The sequence below is a fragment of the Vombatus ursinus genome, unplaced genomic scaffold (assembly GCF_900497805.2).
Source record: "Vombatus ursinus unplaced genomic scaffold, bare-nosed wombat genome assembly UNPS02014784.1, whole genome shotgun sequence".
In the NCBI taxonomy this organism is placed as follows: domain Eukaryota; kingdom Metazoa; phylum Chordata; class Mammalia; order Diprotodontia; family Vombatidae; genus Vombatus; species Vombatus ursinus.
Genome location: NW_020954562.1, coordinates 5,098,905 through 5,125,497, shown reverse-complemented (window position 1 = coordinate 5,125,497; position 26,593 = coordinate 5,098,905). Strand labels below are relative to the sequence as shown.

At 39.0% G+C, this 26,593-nt stretch overlaps 1 protein-coding gene across 3 annotated transcripts in view; it reads right to left on the bottom strand.

Annotated features, from left to right (window-relative positions):
• Nucleotides 1-26,593, bottom strand: part of HHIP (hedgehog interacting protein) — a 142,813-nt gene that overhangs the window by 44,123 nt on the left and 72,097 nt on the right. For all 3 annotated transcript variants that reach the window (XM_027866979.1, XM_027866980.1, XM_027866978.1), the window contains exons 5-7: nt 5,342-5,493; nt 4,780-4,953; nt 1,771-1,914 (exon numbers count right to left, since the gene is read on the bottom strand). In XM_027866979.1, coding sequence (XP_027722780.1) covers nt 1,771-1,914; nt 4,780-4,953; nt 5,342-5,493 — 470 coding nt within the window. The remainder of the gene's footprint in view (nt 1-1,770; nt 1,915-4,779; nt 4,954-5,341; nt 5,494-26,593) is intronic.

Here is a 26,593-nt window from a genome sequence, read left to right as displayed (position 1 = left end):
ATATAATGTAGGCAATACTTAACCTTATTTCTTCTAGTACCTGCATCTTTCATAGGGGGAAAATCACCTTTAACTTTAGCATGAATCTTTCTTAAATGATATTGCATCTATATAGCAATTTCAAGGGGCAGCTAGGTGGTACAGTGGATAGAGCAATCAGCCCTGGAGTCAGGAGGACCTGAGTTCAAATTTGACCTCAGATACTTACTAGCTTGGGCAAGTCACTTAACCCCTATTGCCTCAAAAAAAAAAAAAAAAAGAATAGCTAGTATATAGCAATTTTAGATTCAAGGAAGCAAATCAAATGGTTTCTTTTTTTTTTCTAGCAAACTTTCATGTTGATTTTTCATGATTATTAAATTTGTCTAAAGATGCTGTGGTCTAAGAAATACAGCTTTTTAAAAATTTGTTTTCTCTTCCATGGCCAAATTCATTTGAGTGATTATGGATCTTATTTAATGGGCTCTGCAATATTCTGTGGCATCATGGAATCAATACAACACCTTATGCAAATAGTAGCATCTGAAGGACATTGCAACTTAGGGAATCTCTCTTTGATTTAGGCTCTTCACTGGACATCTTGAATGACAGGAGTCTATGCCTTCAGCAAGCATGCACCCGAGGCCCCCGTGTAGAAACTAGTGACTAGGCCTCTGGACCCCAGCATAAGAAGCTTGGGATAGTGCCCCCTGTGAACCAGGGAGCAGAGCTCAACTTTAAAGTCACAAAATAGGCTGGAAAATGAGTATGAAACAGAAAAGAGCCCTGACCATAGAAAACTACTATGGCAACAGAGAAGATCAAAACACAAACTCAGAAGAGGAATATCACTTGATATTAGTAATTAGAGGGTCATTGAGCAAGCTGCTCCATTGATATCTATGAAATATCTAGAGAATTAGAGGACAAATACGCTGTGTGCCCCACCTCCCACCATGGGAGATTTATAGGACTATGTGAATAATAGCTTCATAAGAGAGACAGGTATTGATTGATTACCATCTGTACCATTGGAAATTTCCACATTTGTGACATAACAGACATACTCAAGTGTCAAAAGACATTTTCCACAAGAATATGAATGTTTCTTAACATAATGGCAACATTTTACCATCACGAATCCCTCAATCCTTCTAAACTCTGGACTAATGGTTGTAACAATTTAAAAACTGATTTCTTCTTTATTGGAATTTTGGGTCTCTCTTAAAATGTTAAATTAAGAGAAAGGAACATGAAGTGAGAACCTTTGCCTCTAGGTCAGCTAGTGAGCTGCCTCAAATCTGATTGGAGGGACAAAGGATAGCACCCTGTGAATGCATTGTTACAAGGAACTAAACCAATGGTTAACAAGAGGAGGGAGTACACACAAGTTGGGGCTTAAGACAAATGTAGTAGAGTAGAGAAATCCCATCTCCTCAAGGGTACGCCTAGAACTCTGAGGGGAAGAGGCAGCCTGCCTTACTGTGAAAAAGTGAGCCCAGAGAGATCCTTTATACACGTGGGGTTTCCAGATGAGATAACTCCCTCTACTAAGGCAGGCTGCCACCTTTCCTGAAACTTCTAGTTTTTGAGTCAACTAAAGGACCCACAGTCAAACAGTCCATAGGTGTCAGAGGCAGGATTTAATCCCAGGGCTTCCTAGCTTTCCTCATCATCCATAATCTTTATGGACATTTTATGATTCAGAGGATCAGTCTCTTATCCCATGCCAATTGTTCTCTTTCCCGTAACTAAAGATATAAATCAGAGTCTTAGGGTTCATCTCCTTACCTGCCTGGATTGTGGAGCCCATGTGCAAATACTTCGGGGGGCTGATTGGTGCTGTTAAAGTGTGGATTGCTCTTCGGTATGGAATAAGGCACATTGCACATGTCAGTATCTACATCCAGCCGTAACACCGAACCTGTAAAATCACTGAGAAAGTTGGAGGACAATATAATTGTTTAAAAGTGTTTTTGTAACCACAAATCCCATACATCTCAGGGTGCCACAATTACATATGTGTGCATACTCAATGCCAAGCAAATGACCTGGCACCATTGATTTCCATGAATAATTAAAATATTAGTTATTACCTTTTGAATTTCTAAGTCATTAATTATAGAAATTATGTGCAAACTTCTTTGAAAAATGGGATGTATTTGTTTCACCTAAATCACTTTAATGAGGTGATTAGAGAGTGAATTTAACTATTTGTTCAGTAAAGGTAAATTCATCAAAGATGCAAAATACATAAAGAAACTAAAGAAGGGGAAAATTTTTGTCTGATAGCAATGGTGTCAAGAAAAGCACTGCAGAACAATAGTAAGTAAGGGGAGGGTATTTTTTTTCTGCTTTACAGATTGGCAGGACAAGGTCAAATGGAGATGATGGCTTAGGAATTGCAAAACAGAAATAGATTACTTTTTTCATTCTTTTTCCAATCTGACCACAACAGTCCAATCCATCTTTTAAAATCCATCCCAAATGTTATTCTGTTCATGGAGTTTTCTCTGATCTTCTCTAGTTGGTAATTAGCTGTCTCAACTTGGACCTAATAGAGCAGTTAGCTTGCATGTCTCTCATTCACTTACTGAAAATTGAGGATATTTACATTTGTGTTGTAGACTGTAAGGGAGATGTGGGCAGGATCTATGTCTTCCTTAAACTTTGACACTCCACCAGTGCTTAGTACAGTATCCTATACATGGCATCATTGTCACTAAATCAATGTTGAATTTTGATGGTTGAATGCTTACACTTCTCCACCAATTCACCTACTTTCAAGATCTGGCTAAAGATCCTCTTCAAGAAGCTTTTCTGGAATGATTTTCTCCTTCACATTTATTTCTTTACTTAAGATCAGAAGATTTAGAGCTAGAAGGAGTTATCATTCACTTCAGCCAACTTCTTTTACGGATAGGAAAACTGAGACTCACAGAGTTTAAATGACTTCTTGACCTTTTACAATTTATGATGGCTTTGCTATTGGCTAATTGTGATTATGAGCAAGTCACTTCACTCCCCTGGGCCTCGAGTTCCTCATCTATAAAATGAGGAAAATAATACTTGCATTATCTATCTTACAGGTTTCTCACATGGAAGTGCTTTGTACACTATAAAGTACAGAACAAATGTGACTTCTCTATAGCTTGTACTGTAGCACACAATTATTTATATAGCATTTAGTATGTGTCAAAGGTGAGGCTTGAACCCAGGCTTTCCTGACTCCAAGCCAAGTTGGAAGTGCTGATTCTTCATATCCAGGGTGTCCCAAAAGTCTTAGTGCAGTTTTAAGCTTTAATACATGGACATACATAGAGAGGCGGGATGGTGTATTATATAACTGGCCTCAGAGACAAGCAAACTTAGGTTCAAATTTAGCCCCTCCCACATATTGGCAGAGTGTCCCTGAGTAAATGACTTAACCTCTCACTTCCCTCAGGCAACTCTCTGATGATGTAACTCTCAGAGCTGGTACCTATCTATGTTGGTAGAAGGAGTTTTCTCACTGGGAGTTCCCTATACCAATCCAATCAGAGGTCTAGATCTCCCAGGAACACCTGAAAACCTAAGTAATAATTGATGATGATTCTAATTTGATAACTTCTTTTATTCAAAGATTCTGACAGGCAAAGTGGTGGTACGAGGGATAAAGTTCTGGGCTTGGAGTTAGGGAGATCTGAATTCAAGTGCTGCTGCAAACATTTACTAGTTTTGTGACTCTAACCCTATCTGGCTAGTGTCCTGGGGAAAATGATTCCCTTTTAAAGCCCCTAACGCTGAGATGGGGAGTAGAAGCCCTCACTATTCTAAGATGGGGAGCAGACATCCCTCCCTGTCCACACTTGAAGACCTAGGAAGGAAACAGGGGGGTGGGGAGGGCTAGTTAGAAATGATAGTTAGAAATGAATATCTTAGAAAAGTGTTTGGTCTCATTTTTTTTCCCAACGAAATTAATGTTCAATAAACTGTGATCAGAGCATGCCAGATCTTTGAACCTATGAGTGTACTGGGTAGATCTCTTATTCCCTGGCTTTATTCAAATTTTGGCTTCTGCAAGCAGCTTTTCCTGGTCCGCAATAGTGTTAACGCTCTCTTCCCTCTAAGATTATCTCCAATTTACCCTGTAGGTATCTTATTTATACATAGTTGTTTTTGTGTGATCTCCCTTACTAGACTGTGAGCTTCTTGAAAGCAGGAACTGCGTTTCTTTGTATCCGCTGCACTTAGCACAGTGATTGGCACAGATGTTCGGTCATTCAGTCACATCTGAGTCTTGGTGACCCCATTTGGGGTTTTCTTAACAAAGATAACTGGAGTGATTTGCCATTTGCTCCAGCTCATTTTGCAGATGAGGAAACGGAGGCAGACCGGGTTAAGTGACTTGCCCAGGCTTGCACAGATGGTAAGTATCTGAGGCTAGATTTGAACTCAGGTCTTCTTGACTCCTTTCCCAGCACTCTATGCACTGAGTCAACTACCTGCCTCAACCTGGTATGTAGTAGGTGCCTAATAAATGACCTCTTTGTGTCTGTTTCCTCAACTGTACAATGGAGGGGTTTGGACTATGTGACCTCTAAGGTCCCTTCCAGATCTAAATCAATGATCCTATGATTTTATGACATAATTTAACATCCTTTTTCCTATTTTACAAAAGTGAAAGGTGAAAGACTAGATGATAAAGTAATGACAAAGGAGGAAAGGCTGAAACTGCAGCTTTCCTAACTCATTGGCACTTCCAATCGGTGTGACACAAATGTGGAAAGAAGGGCACGCTGACCCTGCCAGAATCTATACCTTAAACCGTCCATTTCTTCCATGTCGTCCAAGGTGATCATCCCATCGCCGAGGAAAATGTACAAAAAGCCATCGGGGCCAAACAACAGCTGTCCACCTAGATGCTTCCTGTGCAGCTCCGCTACCTCCAGGAACATGCGGGCTGTTCTCATATCAACTTGTTGGGGATTTTTCCTGCATTATAGAGAGAGATACAATGCTGTGATTAGATTCTCTGTAGTTGCAGAGTGAACAAGCAAAACAAGGATAAACAGTGAAATGAATCCTTGAACTGGGGCTAAGAAGAATGGTGCAAAAGCAACATTATTTTCTAGGTCACAGGAAAAGCACTTAATTTGTAAGATAGCTTGTGGGGGGTCGGGGGGAGAAGAGGAGAATGCTAAAAATATAAACTTCCATGCTCTCCTTAAAGCTACAGGCAGACTTTCTGCAAAATCATAGCTATCTGCTTTAGATGCTTGAAAGCTTTTGACTGTTTTATTGTAGCCTTTTAAACAAAAATTACAAAGTAAGGAGACATGTGAAGCTTTGGATGCTAATGCCTTAGCTATTTTAATGGTACCTGGACACTGTATATTCCACGACCCTAAGAATGTGGTCGTGAGGTCCGATGGCCCATCGTTCTTGGTTGGTGGTATAAGACACATACAGCTTTCCATTTTTCTTGTAATTGGGATGGAATGCAAGGCTTAGCAGTCCTCTTTCATCTCCTCCCTGCAGTCAAATGAAAAACACAAAGAATTGTGAAGTTAATTATGTTCTTTATTGTGTTTCAGCTGGAACCCCAAAAGAGTCCCTTTCTTTCTTCTGGATAATCTTTGCCCAAACTCTTTTCTTTTCTTCCTTGACTACTGCACAAAAAAGGATTATAAAACATTTCACTCTGTGGGCTCTTTAAGGGTTGGAACAAGACGATTGTCTTGTGTGGTTATCTATGCCCAAGACTCTTAGCCCACTTTTGTCAAGTGATTTGTGTATGTAATCTTGGGAAGCCATGAAGACAACTTTAAAGGCTATGCAAAATTCTTTCCTGGGTTACTAGGCTGCTCGTAGTCCGTGGAAGACAAATAAAAAGGTCCACAATCGGCAGTCACTTCAAATCCAGTATCCCAAACCTGAAACTGTGTGGACTGCCAGCTCCCACCGTCTTGGCAATATGTTTAGAAAACAGTGAAATTGCTTGTGTAATATACAAACCTTTGTTTTACCCTGGAGGCATCTATATCAGTTGTCACAACCATGGTGGTCTGTCCATCATAGCTAGCACACTGTAGGTAATAAGCCGTCAGAGCCTTTCTGCATCCAAATAATATCTTTTTACATGTGCCTTCCCCCTCCCTTTTTTTTTTTTTTTTTTTTTTTTTTTTGCAGAGGGTCTTTCTTTAGAGAAGGAGAAAAGGAAGGAAGGAGGGAAGGCTGCTGAAGGGGGGGAGGGGGAGGGTGGTGGAGGCATGAAGCTAGGGAAGGAAAAAAAATCCCCCCAACTTGCTTTTATTATTATTGAAACCACAAAGAGCAGTTCTGTGCACATTAGACAGCATGGCAAACATGCTATAAAGCACTGTCAAGATAAAAAAAAAACCAAAATCAGCTACTTCTTAAATGAAAGGCAATTTATCTTCATTTCCCTGATAATTCAGCTTGCAGTTTTGCTGAACTAAATAGATGCTTCACTTTCATTTTATGTGATGAATAGTTTACAGAACTTTCTATAATGAAGTGAAAAAGTAAATCTATCTAGATCAGGACACAGCCATCATTCAAGGTCTGGCATGCCCTGAGTGGATGGTTTTGTACAGTTGAAAAGAGGTGCAAACCCCAAAACTATTGTCAGTAGAATACTTGAAGGTCAGTGTTCCTCAGAAATATTGCCTTACTGAGTATCCTAACACTCTAGTGAAAGTGAGGGCAAGTCAATTTGCCTTTTGCAGAAAGGGAAATGAAGGTAAAAATGAGTGAGTTTGTACTGGGGCTAGCAAAGGTGCTCTGGGTTCCTACAAATCCTAGCAGTGAGAAGTCTTTTTCACGAGACTGTGTTCAACAGAAACTGAAATCCTTCCTGCCCTTTCCCCAGCCTAAGAATAAAGGCTATGACAGAAGCACCGGAAGTTGGTAGTCCATATTTTACATAACCTTGGGATAGAAAATTTGACTTTCAGGCATAAAAGTATACTTTCTGTACATATACATACTCAACTCCAAATTTGATTTCTAGCTTAGAAAAAGGAATTTTACCATATATTAATATGAATTTAAACTATGTCATTTACTAGAAAATGTACTAGCAATCAGTCAATAAGTATTTGGGGCAGCTAGGTGGTGGTCAGGAAAATCTGAGGTCAAATCCATTTTTAGACACTTACTAGCTGTGTGACCCTGAGCAAGTCACTTAACCTCTGTTTACCTCAACTTCTTCATCTGTAAATTGGAGATAATAATAGTACCTACCTCCCAGGGGTGTTATGAAGATGAAAGAAGATAATAATTGTAAAGTGTTAGCACATAGTAAGGCACATATGTGCTCTGCACATAGTGAGGGCTATATAAATCTTAGCTATCATTAACTATTATTATATTATAATCATAATTATTAACTATTATTATTATTATTAGGCACTGCAGAGGATAGGGAGAAAAGCAAAAATAGCCCCTCAAGGAGCTCATGATCTAATGGGAGGAGAAAACACGTAAATGACCAGGTACAGCTATGTGAGTAGTTATCAATGTGCCAATAAAGAATTTTTAAAATTCCAACTTTAGTCACAGAAATGATGGAGAAAGAATGTGAATTGTCTTTGGATGACAAAAGCCAGATGAACATGTGAACCACAGTGATGGAATGTTCTCAGTTTCAAATGCCAAGGGGACAAACGCTTCTTCTGCATCCCACAAGAGAGTTCATTTTCATTTTCCCCAAGGGAAACAAGGTCATTTATTAGTAGATTGTGTTTGGTATTACCTCTTATTGTCTCCGTAGTAGCAGTTGCCTCTTTTCCCCAGAGACTTTTTTTTTCTTTCTACCCAAGATGTCACCATTTTCTTACAAGAGGTGTTAGGAGTTGAGATGTCCAGTCAATTTCCAACTTAATCCAATACAGGCGGCTGTCCTGAACCTCTGGGATGTTTTTGACAAGGAAGTCGAGAGGCTGGGGACTGGATTTGTGTTTCATTTTCAGCTATGAGTGCATTTCCTTCTGTGGTGGTGGGGGCAGACCACCGCTGGTAATTCCACATCAGAGATGGCAATTTGTCCACTTCTTTAAGTTCATCTCATAAGAAGTGGTTGCCACATAAATAAACTCTGATGCACCTTTGAGCTGAACACTATGTCGTGTGGAACTGGAGAAGTTATGTAGAAAAGCCACTTCTCAGATCATCTAACTAGAATCCATGGCCAACATCAACACAAATATCTTTCATTATACTCAATGAAAGGCTAGTGTTGCAGTGGATAGAATGTTGGAATTAGAATCAAGAAGACCTGAGTTCAAATATTACTAGCTGTGTGACCATGACAAGTCACTTAACCTCTTCGAGTCAGTTTTCTCATCTATAAAGTGGGACTAATAATATCTACTGACTCTATATCAGGGAAGAAACATGGCATAAGGGCATAGAGAGTTGAAGACCTGGATTCAAGTCTTGGCTCTGGCATTTATTGCTGTATGAACCTGGGTTAGTTGCAGCTAGGTGGCACAGCAAATAGAGTGCCAGGCCTGGAGTAAGACTCATCTTTGTGAGTTCAAATCTGGCCTCACTTACTAGTTGTGTGACCCTGGGCAAGTCACTTAACCCAGTTTGCCTCAGTTTCCCCACCTGTAAAATGAGCTAGAGAAGGAAATGACAAATCATTTCAGCATCTTTGCCAAGAAAACCCCAAATGGGGTCATGAAGAGTTGGACATGAATGAACAACAACAAAAAAACAAAAAGTTGCTTAACTCCTCAGTGCTTCAGGCAACTCATTAAGACTACATTGCAGAATTGTTTCCCAACTGCCTTGCTAGAATAACAATAATAACAGCTAGCATTTATATAGCACTTTAAGGTTTACAAAGTGCTTTACAAATATTTTATTCTCACAACATTAGGATACAGAGGCTACTATTATCATTCCCATTTTACAGGTGAGGCAGACAGAGATTGAGTGACTTGATAGGATCACAATACTGGTAGGTATCTAAGGCAGGGTTTGAACTCAGGTCTTCCTGACTGCAGGTGTAGCGCTCTAGCCATTGCACCACATGTGTGAATCCTTTCTTCTCTGGGATCTTGATATACCATTGAAATCATAGGTATAGATTACAAAAATACCTATGTCGCTAAGGTTATAAGTCTCAACTCAAATGAGATAATACATGTAATACAAATGCCAGTTATTATTTTGGAAGGAAACTACAGGATTCAAGGACACTCAAAATGTACAAATGACCATCCTTCATTCATTTACTATACACTGTCCGAGTCAACTTCAGAAGCATTAGGGATATTGTTAAAATACCAGAAATCTGTCATCTTGAATAGAAATACAGAGGCTGATTTTTTTTGCATGTCCATCCAACAAAAAAAGAGACCTGAAATTGGATTAGTTTGTAACAGACACTTGGTGTCTTTATGATGTCTATGTGGCTCAACTCCCGTGTGGAAGGTGGGTTGCAGCAGATTACAAAATAAAAGCTAATTTAGTCCATGAATTGTGCCTGATGCCTTATAAATTATATATCTGTCTTTTACAGATCATTTAGGAGAAATAAAATGTCATTACTAACTTGCATAATATTTTAATTAATAAATGTATCAAAAAAAACCCCAAAAAACAAAAAAACAAACCAAAACAGAAAACCACCCAAGACTACAAAAAGCCTGAGAACAGTTGAGAACAATGGTCATGGAGTCAGGGACCCTCTGTCTTTGGACCTGGCTCTCATTATCTTGCCTCATCTTAAATAAATTGCTTCAACTTTCTGAGCCTCAGTTCCTTCAATTATAAAAATGAGTGAGTTAGATTAGATGTTCTTTGAAATACCTTATGATTCTATAGTAAGGCCTGAAATTTGGAGAAACAGAGTTTCTTAGCTGCCTCGAATTGTTTGGCCTCAAATTGTTTGTTCAGCCTCAATTTTCTGGAAAAAAATTTTTTTAATGGTCAGTATTGCTTGCTGCCAAGATGGCTGTCTAAATCAGAGGTAGGCTGCATAACTCCCCATATACCTACTCTAGCAAAACCTACAAGCTCGTGTCAGACCAAATAATGATCAAAAAATCCAAAGAGAAGCTACAGTGACTTTTTCCATTGAGAAATGTCACAATAGATCATTCAGCTGCCCACAGACAAGAGGAAAAGGATCCTCCCACTCCCAGCAAAGCCAGAACCAGCGCCTCCCAGGGCAAGAGGTCAAGGACACTTGTGTTCTGCAAGTCTTTATGTCCCATGGTGGTCAGAAAACCATAGGGTGGGGACTTTATGGGAACAGCAGCAGGCAGTCAATGACACAGTGCTGTAATGCTAAGACCTGGACACCATAGGCCCAAGGCCGATGAGGTCCCTAACACTCTGTCCTGAAGTGCCCTAGAAGGTCATGAATATCTAGTTCTCTGAACTTCATAGACCCAGGGAGGGGTCAACGGTTGGAGGAAATCAGCACAGAACGCAGGTGACCCAGGTCAAGAGCAATCAGGGTTAAACCACTGTACCCACCCACCGACTCTTCAAGCCAGGGAGGTGACTGGCCTGGCATCAAGGCTCAATTTAGGAATAAAAGTTGGAGAGATGAATAAATCAAAGAAAATATCAAAGAAAATAAAAAATGATTGTAAAAGCTCTTGGAATGGGGGTGTGGAGCTTGCCCAGTGTCTGGGATGGTTTCTCTCCATGTGGAGTGTCTAGGACTTTGCTTCTGAGAGAATTGTGATACCAGGTAAGGGAAATGCTTTGGAGAAGCAGTGAAATATGTATAGACATTCGGTTATAGTTGGCTAACCATGGGGTAGAGAGGTTTGTTTTGTTTTGTTCTTTAATTGGCTACCTAGCTGAAACTGTTGGCATTTTCAAAGAGGCCTGAGTAAGCTTTGGCTACTCAGCTTCATTTCACTGTTTTCAGCTTTGTTCTGGTGGCTTCTCACGAGAGGTCATATTGTAAGGGGTGGAGTGGAAATTTTAGGATCTTCTCCCTCTGAGGCCATGTGTCCCTGAGTAATAATAAGTCTTGGTTCTCAGACTTTTTGTTCATCTTTTTTTCATTTTAGGTGAAGGGTGTCTCCAACCTTGGGAGCTTGAAAGATCAGGCAAGCATCATAGGAATCTGAGAATTGGAGTCCAGAATGGGTTTTGCAGCCAGCATAGCACTGATGCCCTGAGGAGCAAGGAGTGACCTTTGGAAATGACCTTCAAGATGCTAGATCACTGAAAGCTGAAATGAGAAGTCATCCAGTAGTCATCTGGCTGAATCTGGATATGAACTTGGAGGGACCAATGCCATTCCCTGAGTGAAGTCATAAGCCTATTCGCCCCAGAGATTGAGGTGTTGTGAAGGAGAGTATGCTACTGAGGTGCTGGGAGAAGTGTTTATGTGTTTGTTCTTATGATGTCTTTTAAATAATCACCCTTTTCTAAAAGCTGCCAAATGTTACATGATTAAATGGAACTTGGTAAACAGCTAGTTCCCTAATGATGGGGGAGGGATGACACAGCTGATGGAGGCTCAAACTGGCAACAGTAAAGAAGAGATACCCACAAAACCTCTCAGAGGTTACCCTAGGACCCTGACAGGCAGATGTAGCAGCCTGGCTCCAATAAAAGTCAGAGTGTACTTGCTGCCCACTTTCTATGGTAGCAAAGAACTGGAAACAAAGTTGATAACCAGTGACTGGGAATGGCATAACAAACTGATACATAAATGTAATGGAATATTACTGTGTTGTAAGAAATGATGAACAGGATGAAAACAGAGAAGCATGAGGAGATTTATATGAACTGATGCAGAATAAAGTAAGCAGTGTTAAGAAAACAATATATACTGACTACAAGAATGGAAATGGGAAGCACAACTGCAACAAAATAACTGAAATTGAATATGGTAAAATTATAAAGAACAAGTATGACCCCAAAGAAGAGATATGAAAAGACACTTCTTTCCACTTGTTTGCTGAGGCAGGGTGGTTTAGGGGTGTTGAAAATTGCATAAGTTTTTATATTTTATCAATGAATTTATTGGCTTTATTGATTGTTTTTTATCCTGTATGGGGAAATTTAGGCAATGTGATAACTAAAGATATCAATAAAATTTATTTTTAGAAAATGGTCAATATGATTTCCACTGAAAGTCAAGCAGGACTTTTTCCTTATTCTTTCTGGCTAACCTTAATACAGGCAAAGGAAATAGTGAAACCAGTTCTCATATTAAGATACATGTCACTGCCTACAGTCAATGATGTGATATAATTAGGGATGGGCTTTTAATTTCAACAAAGTAGGCCAGCACAAAACTCATTACCCAAGTTTCAAAATAAACCCTTTATTTGAGATACGGATCATATTTATCAGAACCTTGACGGACTGGATATGATAGGCTTTACTTTTAAACTGAAGTTAATTGGAGGAGATTCTACTGTGTAGTCAGGTATTTCAGGCCTCTAGAACTTCTCTCTATTAAGTTAGCAATGTCCTTTATATTTCCTACATTTCCAACTTCTAGCTTGAAAAAACAGTATGTCTACTGTTCTTTCTAGATTCAAGGTATTCGTTACTTTGGCTTGGCAACTTGACTCAGAATCTGTAAGCTGAAAGACCTAAGAGGCCATCTAGTGTAGATTGTCTCTGAGCAACCATATAGTCCACATAAACCCACTAAGTAGCCATCAGTGAGGGATTATCCACTACTTTCTGGGGTAGCCCATTTCACTTTGGGATAGTTCTACCTGTGAGGAAATTGTTCCTTACATTAAGCTTAAATGTTTCTTTGCAACTTTCATCTACTGCAACTACTTGAACCCTTTGTGGCTCATTCTCTTGACCTTTCAAAACTCTCAAGGCCAGAGACTCTAGTCCATTCACCATAAGCAAAGGAGTGACCTAGAGGCAAATACTGTAGTTGAAATGGATAGGTCTTTTCAAATACCTTCCCAGCTAGTCAAAGATCCTCTCCCCCAATACACTGTCTACAAATACTCCACTGTCTCTCTTCAAGGAAACTCCTTTACATACATCACTATTCTTCTGGAAGTAGGCTTCCCAGGTTCTCCACATGAAGAAGTATATTACAGGTACTTTGCACACATGCACCAGATCCTTGTTATACATGAAAACATCTATTATGCTTCCACCCCCTTAAGTCTCCTCCAAGCTAAACATCCCAGATCCCTCAGATGATATGATATATCATAATCTCAAGTGGTGTGAACTTGAGTTTCATTTTCTGAGTACCCTTCTCTGGACACTCTCCAACTTCTCAATGTCCTTCCTAAAATGTGGCTCGCAGAACTGAAAACATAATGCTTTTGATCTGGCCACCCAGGGTAGGGTGCTCAGTCCTCTAGTGTTCATGACCTCATAGAATGTCAGAATTAGAGGCTCAGTGTTGGAAGAGATCTTAGGGAGCATCTAATCCAATTAATACTTTAATAGCATGCCCTCTAGAATATCTCTGACCAGTGATTATTTAGCCTTCAGTTGAAGACCTCCTGTGATAAGAAACCCACAACCTCTGGAGGCATTTCATTAAACTTCTGGCTACCCCTACCATCACTCCACCACTCTTTATCCTTCTATTCAAGCACTAATTGCAAAGAAATGTTCTGACACTGAACTGAAATCTACCTCTCTGCAGCCTTCATACATTGCTCCTAGTTCTGACCTCAAGTCAATTGGGAACAAGTTGAATGCTATTTGCTGACTCTGCACAAAAAATACTAATCTTCTTTCCCCCTGGCCCCAGCACCTGACATATCTCATTGATTGACAATTTGCTTTAGCATTCTTGACTTTGGACTTTGCCTTAAGGCTGAGTAGCAACTTTTTGGAAATGGACCAAGAAGATTCCCCTCCTTTGATAATGTTAATGGATCTTCCTATATCACTTACCTCTTAGGACAGATTGCAGTATTGTTTCCTGATATTGGAAATAACAATTCCATGACATCATAACAGTTGTTGAACCAATTATTTTTCCATATCCTAGTGGTTCATCGCTTAGAGCATTTGGAATTGAAATCACATAGGCACTCTCAGAAAATTGAAAAGTGGAGTTGCTTCTAGAGAGTATGTTGGGAGAATTGAGGTGAAAGGATCTATTTAAATAGTGGTAGGGGGAGATGAAAAACTTTACTAAGCGGCAATTAAGCTATTGACAACATTCTAGGAGCCAGAGCACTGGATCTGGAGTCTGAGAAATCCCATCTCAGACAGCACTCCTTGGGTCACCTTGTGCAAATCACTTAGCATCTAAGTCCCTCAGTTTTCTCATCTTTAAAGGGGGGATACTTTTTATGTTTTGCACACCCCATATTATAAATTCTTGCCATGTCTACCTCACATGGTTGTATTAAGGAAAGCACTTGACAAACCTGAAAATGCAATGGAAATATGAGTTACAGTTTTATTATTACATCCCTCTCATTCAAAACACTGGCCATTATTCAGCCATAACTGAAGAGACGGAGGCAGGACTCGTGGTTTTTAATTACTGCATGCCCCTCAAGACATTATTCCCTAAGATCCAACTTGACCTCTTAACTATCTAAGAATTATGTCACTTGCATTATGAACCAAGTCACCCCCTTTGCCATCATCCCCATGACATGAACTTTGACAATTCCCCAGATGTCATCAACAAGAACCTAGTTCTTTTAAACTTTTTTTTAAGTTTAAATGGAAAAGGAAAAAGGGACTCCACAGTCTAAAGTACTTTGAGGGTTCCTTATGGTTATCTGCTTTATCTTAGCTGCATTTTTTCATTCTTTCCTTTTTCAGGAACAACAGCTTGTCTGTTCAGCTCAAACACACTGATGGATTGAACTTGTTCTGCTTGGTACAAATGAAGGCTTGATGTCAGGAAAAATTTCCTAGGAAATAGAACTGTCTCAAAGTGGAATAGACTAAAGAGGCTGATCACTTGTTTGAGTCTGTTGTAGGTGGGATTCTCATTGGACCAGGTGGCCTTTGGGGAAATGTCCAATCCTGGAATTCTGCAGTTTTGTTGTCTTATATGGGAACTATAGATAGATGATGAATGGGAAACAGAATTAAAAGGCTGGTGAGTTCCTGCTCATTGAAGATCTTCAAGTAAAGACTGGATAACCACTTAACTGGCTGTGTAGTTTAGATTATTTTGTTAGCTATGGGTTGGACAAGGTGGTCTCTGAGTTCTCTTCCAACTCCAAAATTAGGTGATCCTATGACTACCATCTTTAAAAATCAATCAAAATCAATCAGGGGGCAGCTAGGTGGTGCAGTGGATACAGCACCAGCCCTTGAGTCAGGAGGACCTGAGTTCAAATCTAGCCTCTGACACATAACACTCACTAGGTGTGTGACTCTGGACAAATCACTTAACCCCAATTCCTTCACCAAAAAAAAAAAATCAGCAATCATTTATTAAGCACCTACTACAATCCAGTGGGTTAGACATTGTGCTAGTCACTGGGGAAACAAATAGAAAAGTGAGATAGTCCCTTGTCCTCTAGGGAGCTTACTCCTTCAAGAACTTCTACTGTAAGCTTTATTGATATGAAAATTTTATGTAACTTTAATAGAATGTTAATTTAAATTACAAATACTTTTGACTTGATCTTTATTTTCAATTCATAGGACCTCAGATGACAGACACAAAGTCTGTCACATGGTCCGTGGTAGAAGACTTTAGGCATTAAACAAGCATTTATTAAGCACTATGCTAAGTAACTGTGGATACAAAGAAAGTCAACCCTTCTCCTACCTCCCCAACCCCCCTGGTTCTGCTCTAAAGGAGTTATCATTCCAATGGAGAAAACTGGTGATAGGACCTGCAAAAGTTTACATTTCCCTTTTATGGCCTTCAAGAACCAGGAGGCATTTCCACATAAAAATTAGGTATCAGAGTAGGGTAGGAAATTCAAGATTGTTTCATGGATACATTCATTTGTTTCAAGGATACTTTTTTTTTTGTGAAGATAAGCAGTTAGCCCAGATTTTCATTTCTGGAGCCAGTGTGGTACATTAGACAACAGAAGATCTGAGTTTAGATCTGGGCTCTGCCTAGATGTTTTACTTTGGGCAGGCCCTTCTGGGTTTCATTTTGCTCACCAGTAAGGTGAGGATAATAACATTTGTATTACCCACCTTGAGGCAGCTAGGTGGCGCCTGGAGTTAGGAAGATTTGTCTTCCTGAGTTCATATCTGGCCTCAGATATTGACTACCTATGTGACCCTGAGCAAGTCACTTTACCCTATTTGCCTCAGTTTCCTCATCTGTCAAATGAACTAGAGAAGGAAATGGCAAGTCACTCTGGTATCTTTGCCAAGAAAACCCCAAATGGGGTCACGAAGAGTCGGACATGACTGAAACAATATTACCCGTCTTGTAGAATTATTGTGAGAATCAGGTGTAGTTAGCAAACCATTTAGTTCTATTCAAATGAAAGCTATTATTATTAGCAACGAGTAATTCAAAGAACTTTGAGCTGGCAGGCCCTCCACGATCCTGGAATCCAACCCATTCATTTAACAGATCAGAAAATTGGAGTCCAAGGAAGCAAAAAAGACTTGCTTAAGACCACCAAAGAGGAAGCCCACACCAGCTGCAGAGGAGAACGGGCAGCACAGTAGGCAGACCACTGATCTTGGAATCAGGAAGACTCATCTTCCTGAGCTCAAATCTAGACTCAGATAGCTGTGTGTCCTTGGGCAAGTCACTTCACCCTGTTTGCCTCAGTTCCTTATTTGTCAAATAAGCTAGAGAAGGAAACAGCAAACCACACTCCAGTATCTTTGCCCAGCCAAATGGGGTCATGAAGAATCAGACGTAACTGAAGATTCCATACAGTTACTTTTGACTCTGAATCCAATGTTTTTTTAAATTTTTTTGTACTAAACTTTGCTACCTTTTTTTTTTTTTTTTTTTGTTAGGATTTGGAATGGACTTTGAAGCCCCTCTCTTTCCTATCAACATTCTTTTGAAAGCCATAAACAAAGGAAAGAAACCAGAGAAATAAATACAACTCCAAATGTTACCCTACCTTTATACCCAGCATTAGCAATAATCTTCTAGAATGATGTGGTATGGAAGTTTATGTTATAATCTGGCCAGTTTATACATTTTCACCTCAAGGACTATCTCAACCAGGCTCCCTGAAAAGTCTTTGTTTCAAAGTTCCAGGAGAAGATACTTATCGTGTCTTTGCCCACTAGCAGCAGCAGGTGAGAATAATCAATGTTTTTTGATCACAGAGTGAAAATTCTACTTTTAAGAAAGTAGACATCTCAGAAGTCAGGAAGGACTGAAAGGGCACATTTGCTTCTCTTCATTCACAGACCCTCAAGGGCCTTTTGCAGTAAAAAAGGAACCCAACAAGTGCTAAAGTAAAATGCAAGAAATAAGCTTTAACTAAGTGGAGAAGGATGGAGAGCTTCGACATCTGTAGGATTTAGAAGAGGCATTAGATGCCATGGAGTCCAACCCTGTCATTTACCACTATGGAAACTGATGCCAGAAAGGGTAAGAGACTTAACCAAGATCACATACATAGTGTCAAAAGTGGATTCTGAGCTCAGCTCTCGGGACTTTAAATCCATTGTTCCTCTGTGTTCTGTAGTTTCAATGTTAATGTTTTGACTTGACCCTGAAAATTCTGAAACACTCAAACAACTTGGAGAAATCTATATTCTTGTGAAGAACGGGTAAGATCCCCACTTCAGACAAAGGTAATTGATCTTGAGGAGACAAAACACTCCTCCAAATCATCTCAAGCTTTGTAGCAGGGGAAGGGAAAGGGAGGGGATATGCATTTATGTGTCAGGCACCATGCTAACCACTTTACACATATCTCATTTGATTAAATTCCTTAGCTAGAATCCAGAGTCCTGGCATCTTGGGTCATGCCATTCTAATTCAATTCAACATCTATTAAGGTTCAATTATATGTCTGTCCCTACCCTAGGAACTGGGGATACAAAGATTAAAAGGACCATGGCATAGTGGGCAGATTTGGATTTGTAGTCAAAGGACTTCAGTTCAAATCCCACCTTCTGACTCTGGGCAAAGCCAGCTCAAAATTCTTTGAATTATTCACTGCTAATAATAATAGCTTATGTTTGAATAGAACTTAATGGTTTGCTAACTGCTTTACACCTGATTCTTACAATAATCCTGAGGTAGTGACCTTGGGCAAGTCATTTAACCCCATTTGCCTCAGTTTCCTCATCTGTAAAATGAGCTGGAAAAGGAAATGACAAATCACTCCAGTATCTTTGCCAAAAAAAAACCCCAAATGGGGTCATGAAGAGTCGGACACAACTGAATTAACTGAACAACAACAACAAACTCTCTGGGACTCATTTTCTTCATCTGTCAAATGAAAGTGTTGAATTAGATGACCTCTAAAAACCCTTCTGGCTCAAATCTATGTTCTATGAAACAGTTCCTGCCCTGAAAGAGCTTACATTCTATTCTTGAGGGCAGGGACTGTTTCATAGAACATAGGAGACAGATGCATAGTGCCCCTAGAAGTATTTTCCATATATTTTGTATTTAGTAATCTGTGTACACTATGAACTAATAGGGAGGGATAAGGAAATGCTTCTCATTGGACATGGCATTTGAACTGAACCTTGAAGGGAGCTAGGGAGTCTGAGAGTTGAAGTTGAGGAGTGAGAGCATTCCAGACCTAGAGCACAACATGGGTAAAGGTATAGGGTCATGAGATAGCTGGAATGTCAGGAAAAGGGAAGAATTAATAGGCCAGTTTGGATAGAAGTAGGAGACATGAGGGAGAATAATGTGAAATTAGTCTGGAAAGGTCAGCTCTAGTCAGATCATAAAAGGCTTTAAATGCAAATATTTGTGTCAAATGGCAGCCTTCTCTAGTACAGAGTGGGGAAGGAAGAAAGGAAGGGAGATAATTTGGAACTTAAAATGTAACAAAATAAGTAAATTTAATTTAATTTTTAAAAATGCCAAACAGGAGATGGTTTTTTATCCTAGAGGCAAAGAGAAGCCAATGAAACTAAGATGTTGAGATCAAAGACTACTTGATACATTAAAAATGAGATGCTCCTTCCCTTAATATCTTCTTGGCTTTCCCCTCATATTATCCAATTTAATTTTTTTAAACCATTTTTATTCTAAGTTAAAGTTGAGAAAAAGACTTGAGGCATCCCTGGTCATTTCATTACTCCCTCTTTTGGCTTCTCTTACCTTCTCTGTTCTTAACTAGTCACTCTACATTGGACCTCTTACTGGCTCTCAGTGATTGGCCAAAAAAAGGTCCCAGACCAAGCCTCTCTTGGTCATTGTTTGGGCTCTGATGGCTCAGAGTGAGTATAAATGCAATTGTTTCTGTTCTGGCCAGAAACCCTGAGGGTCTTGCCCTCCCAGATTGATTTTTTTTAAAGAGGTAAAAGAGGCCATTCTTTGCCTTATTTCTTACCTAGCCTTAGTCACTGAATGGGCATTGCCTCAAACTGAGACTGACATCTGGGAAAGACCTTAGCTTAAAAAGGCCAAGGTCTCACACTACATCTGGGGCCACCTCCAGTTGTCCTGATCTATACCTTGCTATTGGACTCAGACGGCTCCAGAGAAGAAAGGGAAGCTGGTGACTTTGCACAGCCCTCCCTCACTTAAATCTAATTCACTTGCAAGCCAAGACATCACTTTCTTGACGTCATTGGTCCTCTTTGAGAAGGACCAACAACAACCAGGTCTCAACTAGCCACTCTACCCTGGAACTCTCACTTCTAGTACTAATTCTTCTTTATTCTTTAAGAATATCTCTACTACCCCAGATTTGGTTCTTTTGTCATGCAAGTCTTTAACTTAATCTATTTGGCTCTCCTGGTCCTCTGATAACTCAGTACAGCTTGTCCTCTTCAAGGCCTCACTTCTGTTTGAAAATATTTAATGGACCATTTCTTTTAAAGAAAATACAGGAAATTGACAAATCTTGAGAGGACAGAAGCTGCCATGTACTGCTTTCCTCCATCATGTTCCCTTAGTAAGGAGAATTGTTCTATTGCAAAAAAAAATTTGGAAAGCTTTGAGAAGGAGACTGGTAGTTCAGAGGTTCTAGAGAGTATCTTGGGTATACAATTTCTAGAAGGTGGTAATTGCTCCATTTCAAATCTGTGTCCAGACTTAGAAATTTTATGTGTTGTACCTTTTAAAGAAAGTATGAATGTACGGAAGCTAGAAAAGTCAAGACGGGAGAGTAAGGGAATTGCTGAGGAGGCTAGCTCTTTGCAAAACAGACTTCTCTCCATTACACATGGCAACAAGGTTGTTGCATCCCCATCTCTATCCACTTCACTTATATACACACATATGCACAGCATACATGTGCACATACACACAACATCAAAGACTTTAGTCACACCAGATGTAAGATTAACTCCATCTTAGAAACTAGGTATAGTATGAGTATTCCCTTTTAGGCACTCCCCATTGTACAATCACTTCTTAGCTCCTATTCATCCTTGTTCTCTTATTAAATTACCACAGGAATGGAGCTGGGATAATGGAGAGGAGAAATAGGCATATAATTCATAAATCATTCAATCTAAGTATTTTATTCCTATTATGTTTGCATATATTTTGCGTATCACATAAGTTCAGATTTCAAAGTGACCCTGCGATTCTTTGGTTCAGTGGCTTATGTATAAATACATTCATTTTTTAATAAAATAATGACAAATGACATTTTAACATTTTGTGAAGCTCTTTGCATAATTCTCTCATTTGCACCTCAGCAATAAGAGGTACCATGGGTATTATTAACTGTATTTTACAGAGTAGGGAACAATCTCAGAAAGGATAAGACCTTATTCAAGATCACAAAGGTAGTAGAAATAGGAGTTGAGCCTAGATAATAATAATAATAATAATAATAATATACTAGTAAAAATAATAATGATGATGATAACAACAACTAGCATGATGAAGCAAAGGACTTGGGGTTCTGGGTTCAAATCCTGCCTCAGACACTTACTAGCTATGTGATCCTGGCTAAGTCAATTAACCTCTCAGCTTCAGTTTCGCTATCTGTAAAAGGAAGAGGTTAGATTTGATGGCTTCTGTGGTCTCTTATAGCTCTTAATCTATGATCCTATACTTAATAATAGATGGCATTTACATAGCACTTCAGTCTTCAAAATTGCTTTACAAATATTGTCTCATTTGATCCTCAAGACAGCACTGGGAGGTTACTACTATTATTATCCTCATTTTATAGATGAAGAAACAGAGAAATGAAATGACTTACCCAAGGCTACATAGTAGTGTCTGAGGCAAGATCTGAAACCAGATCTTCAAGAGTCCAAGTTCAGCACTCAATTCACTATCCCACATAGTTCTGTTTCATGCTATCATATTAATTTTTCTATTATCTGTGTTGTCTGCATACTTTGTTACTCTCTGTCTACTTAACAGACCATTTAGTTTGACATATTAGAGGCTTGATTTCTGCTTTTGGAGTGCAGGTGGGTGTTACCACTAGACTATAATGTTGTAGTCATATCCATTGTTCCTTTGAATAAATGGGCCCCCCAAAGAACTCAACTTCATACTAGGAGATGACTTGGACACTGGGGAGAATCTGGCTCGAAATGCGTCAAATGTTAATTCTCAATTTTTTTTTCTATTGTAACTCAATTTTCTAAAACATTTTCTTTCTCTCAAGGACTAACCAGTACAATAAATCCAAACACAGTGCAAACTTCAATTTTAAAAAGCATGAAACTTCCATCAACTAGGACAGTTGTTTTTTAAAAAAAGTACAAATCCTTTAATTACAAAATATTTTCATGTTAACTTTGTCTCGGAAACACAAAAATGCATAAAAGCTTGGAAAGAACCTCAGAATCAGTAAAGAGAGACAAGGCTAGTTGAAAACAACAAATGGAGCGTTGCTGCAAATCATTTGCATAGGAATTTAGGGGATTTGACAGACTAACTTAGTAGTAGCAGTACTATTGTTTTGGCAGCTAGGTGGCATAGTGGATAGTGTGCTAGATCTGGAGTCAGGAAGACCTGAGTTCAAAACTGACCTCAGACACTTGACACTTACTAGCTGTGTGACCCTGAGCAAGTCACTTCACCTCATTGCCTTGCCAAAAAAAAAGAGATTATTCAAATGAGAATAAGACACCTATATATTACAAAAATCCATAGCTGCTTTATTTGTAATAACAAAAAACCTGGAAACAACTGTTATGTGACTGGAAAACTGAAGGCACAGTAATAAAATGGAACATTATAGTATTTAAAAAGGATGAACACCCAAAAAACCCCAAGGAATTATGAAATGAACAAGAAAAGCAGAATAAACACAACATGCACGCTGTCTACAACCATAGGCAATGAGATTTTGTGCTTAAAGTGTTATATAAACTAGGTATTAAATAAATATACATATGTATGTGTGTGTGTACACATACACATATACATACATATGAATGTATGTATGTATCTATGACTATATCTGTATGCCTGTAAAAACTAGCAGCATGGAGTACTGGATAGAGATCTGGCCTTGGAAGCACAATGTTGCTGTGACAAATATGGTAGCTCTGTGACCCTGGGCTGTCCAGACAACCCTTTAGGATTCTAAGTTACAGGGAAGGTGTTTACTTGCATTGGTAGTGGGAGTTTCTTCTCTATCCCTCTGTTCTTAAGAAAAGCAAAGGCAACAGACTTTATAAGCATGGAAGTGGATTTAGAATAGGTGAAAGAGCAAATGTATTTTATTGTTTTTATTTATTTATTCAGAATTATATTTTACAGCCTGGCAGAGTGGTTCCTGTTAGTAAACCTTGTAACTGAGGGAGGGGAGGCTTATGGATTTCTTGAGTTTGGGAATTTTGAGCAGCTAAGAAAATCTGGTATCTGAACTTAAGTCAGGTACCAATATGGGAAGCCCTTTGCCATGGAGGGCAACCAGGTTGCCTAAGGAAGGGGAACTGATCTGTGCTGATCAGCAGTGGATTTTGGCCCATGAGTGGCCACTATACTTATAACCTAGGCAAGACAGGGAGACCTAGGCTCAAAAACAGAAACAAAACCCAAAACAACAAAAAAGAATTACATTTTATGAGCAGTACTTTCATATTTCTTAATCAAAATATAATTTGATTTTTATTGTTTTACAGACTTGGTAAAAAAAAGAATAGAAAATTTAATTAGCATTTGGTTTGATTATTTACTAGGATTTGTTATGCATGTTAACTTTATCATAATGAAATATGAAAAAAAATCATTTGCCATGGAAGAGAAAGATAAGGAAGAAGGAATGGAGCAAAGGGAATGTGGATATGGCAAAACATTCACTACCTTTTTCGACAGATGAGGAATGTGTGACGGAATATTGGCGGAAGTTGAATGCTATCTCGTTGTCTATCTCCAAAGCACTTTTGGACTGCAGAAAATTAAAGGCATTTCTTCCTATATTTAGCATCTAGCATACAACATAGTTTTGATAGAGATCTGCCCTTTATCATGTAGCAGATTTAGATGGCATGCCTCTGCTAATGAATGACTTGCTAAAGGCTGGATGTGATCTGGATTTTTAATCCAGAGTTGAAAATACATTGCATGCTATGGCATTTTAATAACAAAGTCCTTTTCAGTTAAAACAGGAAGAAAGAAAGAAAGAAAGAAAGAAAGAGAAAGAAAGAAAGAAAGAAAGAAAGAAAGAAAGAAAGAAAGAAAGAAAGAAAGAAAGAAAGAAAGAAAGAAAGAAAGAAAAGAAAAGAGCAAAGAAGCAGGAGGCAGAGCGGAACTCAGGGGGTGATGTTTCCATACTGTGAAGGTGAGCTGAAAAGTTCTTTATATGATGAGCATGGGAGGGCAAAATTGAACACTCCTAGCAGATTGATAATGGTGGCTGATTGAAGGCAGCTGCCCCATGCCCAGCAGTAATGACATTTGCACACCCACCAAAAGACACACTTGTAAAAATGCATTCCAACTGGGTGGGGTTCCAAGCTTCCCACTGTCAATGACAAAATGATCCTGGACTGTTGCAAAGGAATGTAGCTGACTACATTACATTGTTGCTATATAAATAAGCAAGAAACTTAAAGCAAGAAAGATGATGGAGAGGCCTAGGATTTTAGAGCTACTGATAATGAGGGAGGTTATTATTGGCATGTGTGGTGTACATGTAACAACCATGAGAAAGATTATTCAAAGGATGAGATTACAGTAAAAGATAAAGGGGATAGTTTAGCTAACATCTTTCGCTTGTGTTTTGGGAGTTATTGCTTTCTTTGTTCTGGAGATTAGATGATGAATAAGGCTTTCTTTCTTCTCGTGTAATTCCTGAAAACTAAACATTCATTAATACTTAAATTGAAAACAAATTTTGCTGAGAAGGCTCATTGTCCCTTAGGTATAAACCGGCACTTTGAGGAGATGCATTCATTCTTCTAAGCTGCAACGGACAAGTTATTTACTTAATAGGAGGATTTGGCCCATGGTAAGACATATATACACACACACATGTATATACACATACACATATCACATATATACATACACATACATACACACATGTATATACACATACACATATCACATATATACATACACATACACATACATACACACATATGCACACACACACATATGCACATACACACACAATAGCAACAGGAAAACAAATGTTCATAGATTTGGAGCCAGAAGGGAACTAAGAGACCATCCAGTCTAACCCTTTCATTTTACAGATGAGGAAACAGGTCTAGAGAGATGAGGTGATTTGTCCAAGGTCACACAGATAGTAAAGGAAAACTGGGATTTAAACCCAGTCTCTCTGCCTCCCAGTCTAGCATGCTTCCACAGGACTGTACTGTTTCCGTTGCCTTTCTAATTTTTTAAAATAAGGGACTGGTGAGAGTGGGTACCATTGATTCTAAAAGTGAGATTTGTTACCAAGAGAATAATCCAAACACATTTCATAGTAGTATTACGGGAGTAGATAGAGAAATTCCTGGTCAAACTGAGTTTCTCACTAATGTGTAATATTGTGTTTTACTATTGTTAATAGCAAAATATTTAAGGCATAAGGTCTGATTTTTTTTTCTCTTGAAATTTAGGTAAAAAAATATATATGTCTGTTTTTCTGACAACATTGATCTGATGGAAGGGACCTTGGAAATCATCTGGTTTGACAGTCTGTAATCTAATCTTGAAAATATTTATTAAATGCCTTCTCAGTTCAAGGCATTTTGCTAGACAGAGGGAGTACAAGGACAAAATGAAAAAGCAAATCCCTGCCCTCCCCCCCCTTATTTTTGGGATGAGAAAACTGAAGCCCAGAGACTTTAAGTGATCTGCCCAATCTTACGTGGTTAAGAAGTGTCAGAAATGGGATTTGAACCCAGGATTTTTGATTCAAAATTGAAAAAAAAACTTTTCCCCACTACACTCTGAACAGATGTATATTTTTATTTGACACACTCTTCAGTCTTGTTTTTACGAGAGCAAGAAATGCAGTGTTCCCTCAAAAGAACAAAGCATCCCCCTCCCCACCAAAAAAGACCTGCCCTTATTCGAATATTCAAGCCTCTGCATGGCTGCAGCAAAGGGTGCATAATTACTTTTAATGGATTTGACCTCTGCTTTCATAAAGATTGTTTTATGGTGTGTAGCTAATATGGTGGTCATGCAGCTAAAGGCATTATCTTCACATCATTATAATGAAACACAACACTTGAGATCCTTGATTTTCCTAGTCAGGTTTCACTGCTCTCTGACATTATATATTTCCTATTATAAATCTAAATAAGAACTTAAATTGACCTATATGAAAACAAACATTAAACAATTTAGTAAGATTATTGCTTTGAAAAGGAACTTAAAAAAAAAAGAAACCTCGAGACCACCAAGAAACAGTAATAAATTTAAGGAAATATGAGGTTTTCACCATGTGACTTCTCCAAAAAAAGTTATGCAACAGACGGCTGCAACTTAAAGGTCATAGAAAAAGAGGCCATGGCTCCTTCCAAGAAGGATTTGCTGAAGAGTTTCTAGTTGTGCCACTTAAGTGTTCCTTGCGAACCCATGTGAGCTTCACTCTAGTGAGCTTTCACTCTTTTTCCCCACCCAGCTGAGGAGGAGGAGGAGGCTAGACCTGTGTCCTCTCTACAGCTTCAAGTCTCAGAGCTGCCTGGGGTGCTTAAAGGTGATGAACTTCCCTGAGGTACCATACTCAATGAAGACGTGGCACCTGGATGTGAACTTCTGTCTACCTGATGGGGAGGTCAGCCCTCTAGCCAGGACAGCACACTGCCTCTGACATTAATACAATTTTCCAAAATGAAGAAGGATCACGGGTCAGTAGAAAACATGCGGCATTTGGAATCAGAGAAGCTGAGCTCTGATTTCAGCTCTGTTATTTACCACTTTGTGACCATGGACAATTTACTTAACCTTTCCAGCTCTCAGTTTCCCAATCTATAAAATGAGGGAATTGGCTTTTAAAGTCCTTCATAATCTGGTTCCCTTCTAGTGTTCTAGACTTAAATTATACTCTTTCTCCTCTCTCTTTCTCTCTTACCTCTCCTCCACTATTCCCCCACAACACACACACACACACACACACACACACACACACACACACACACACAC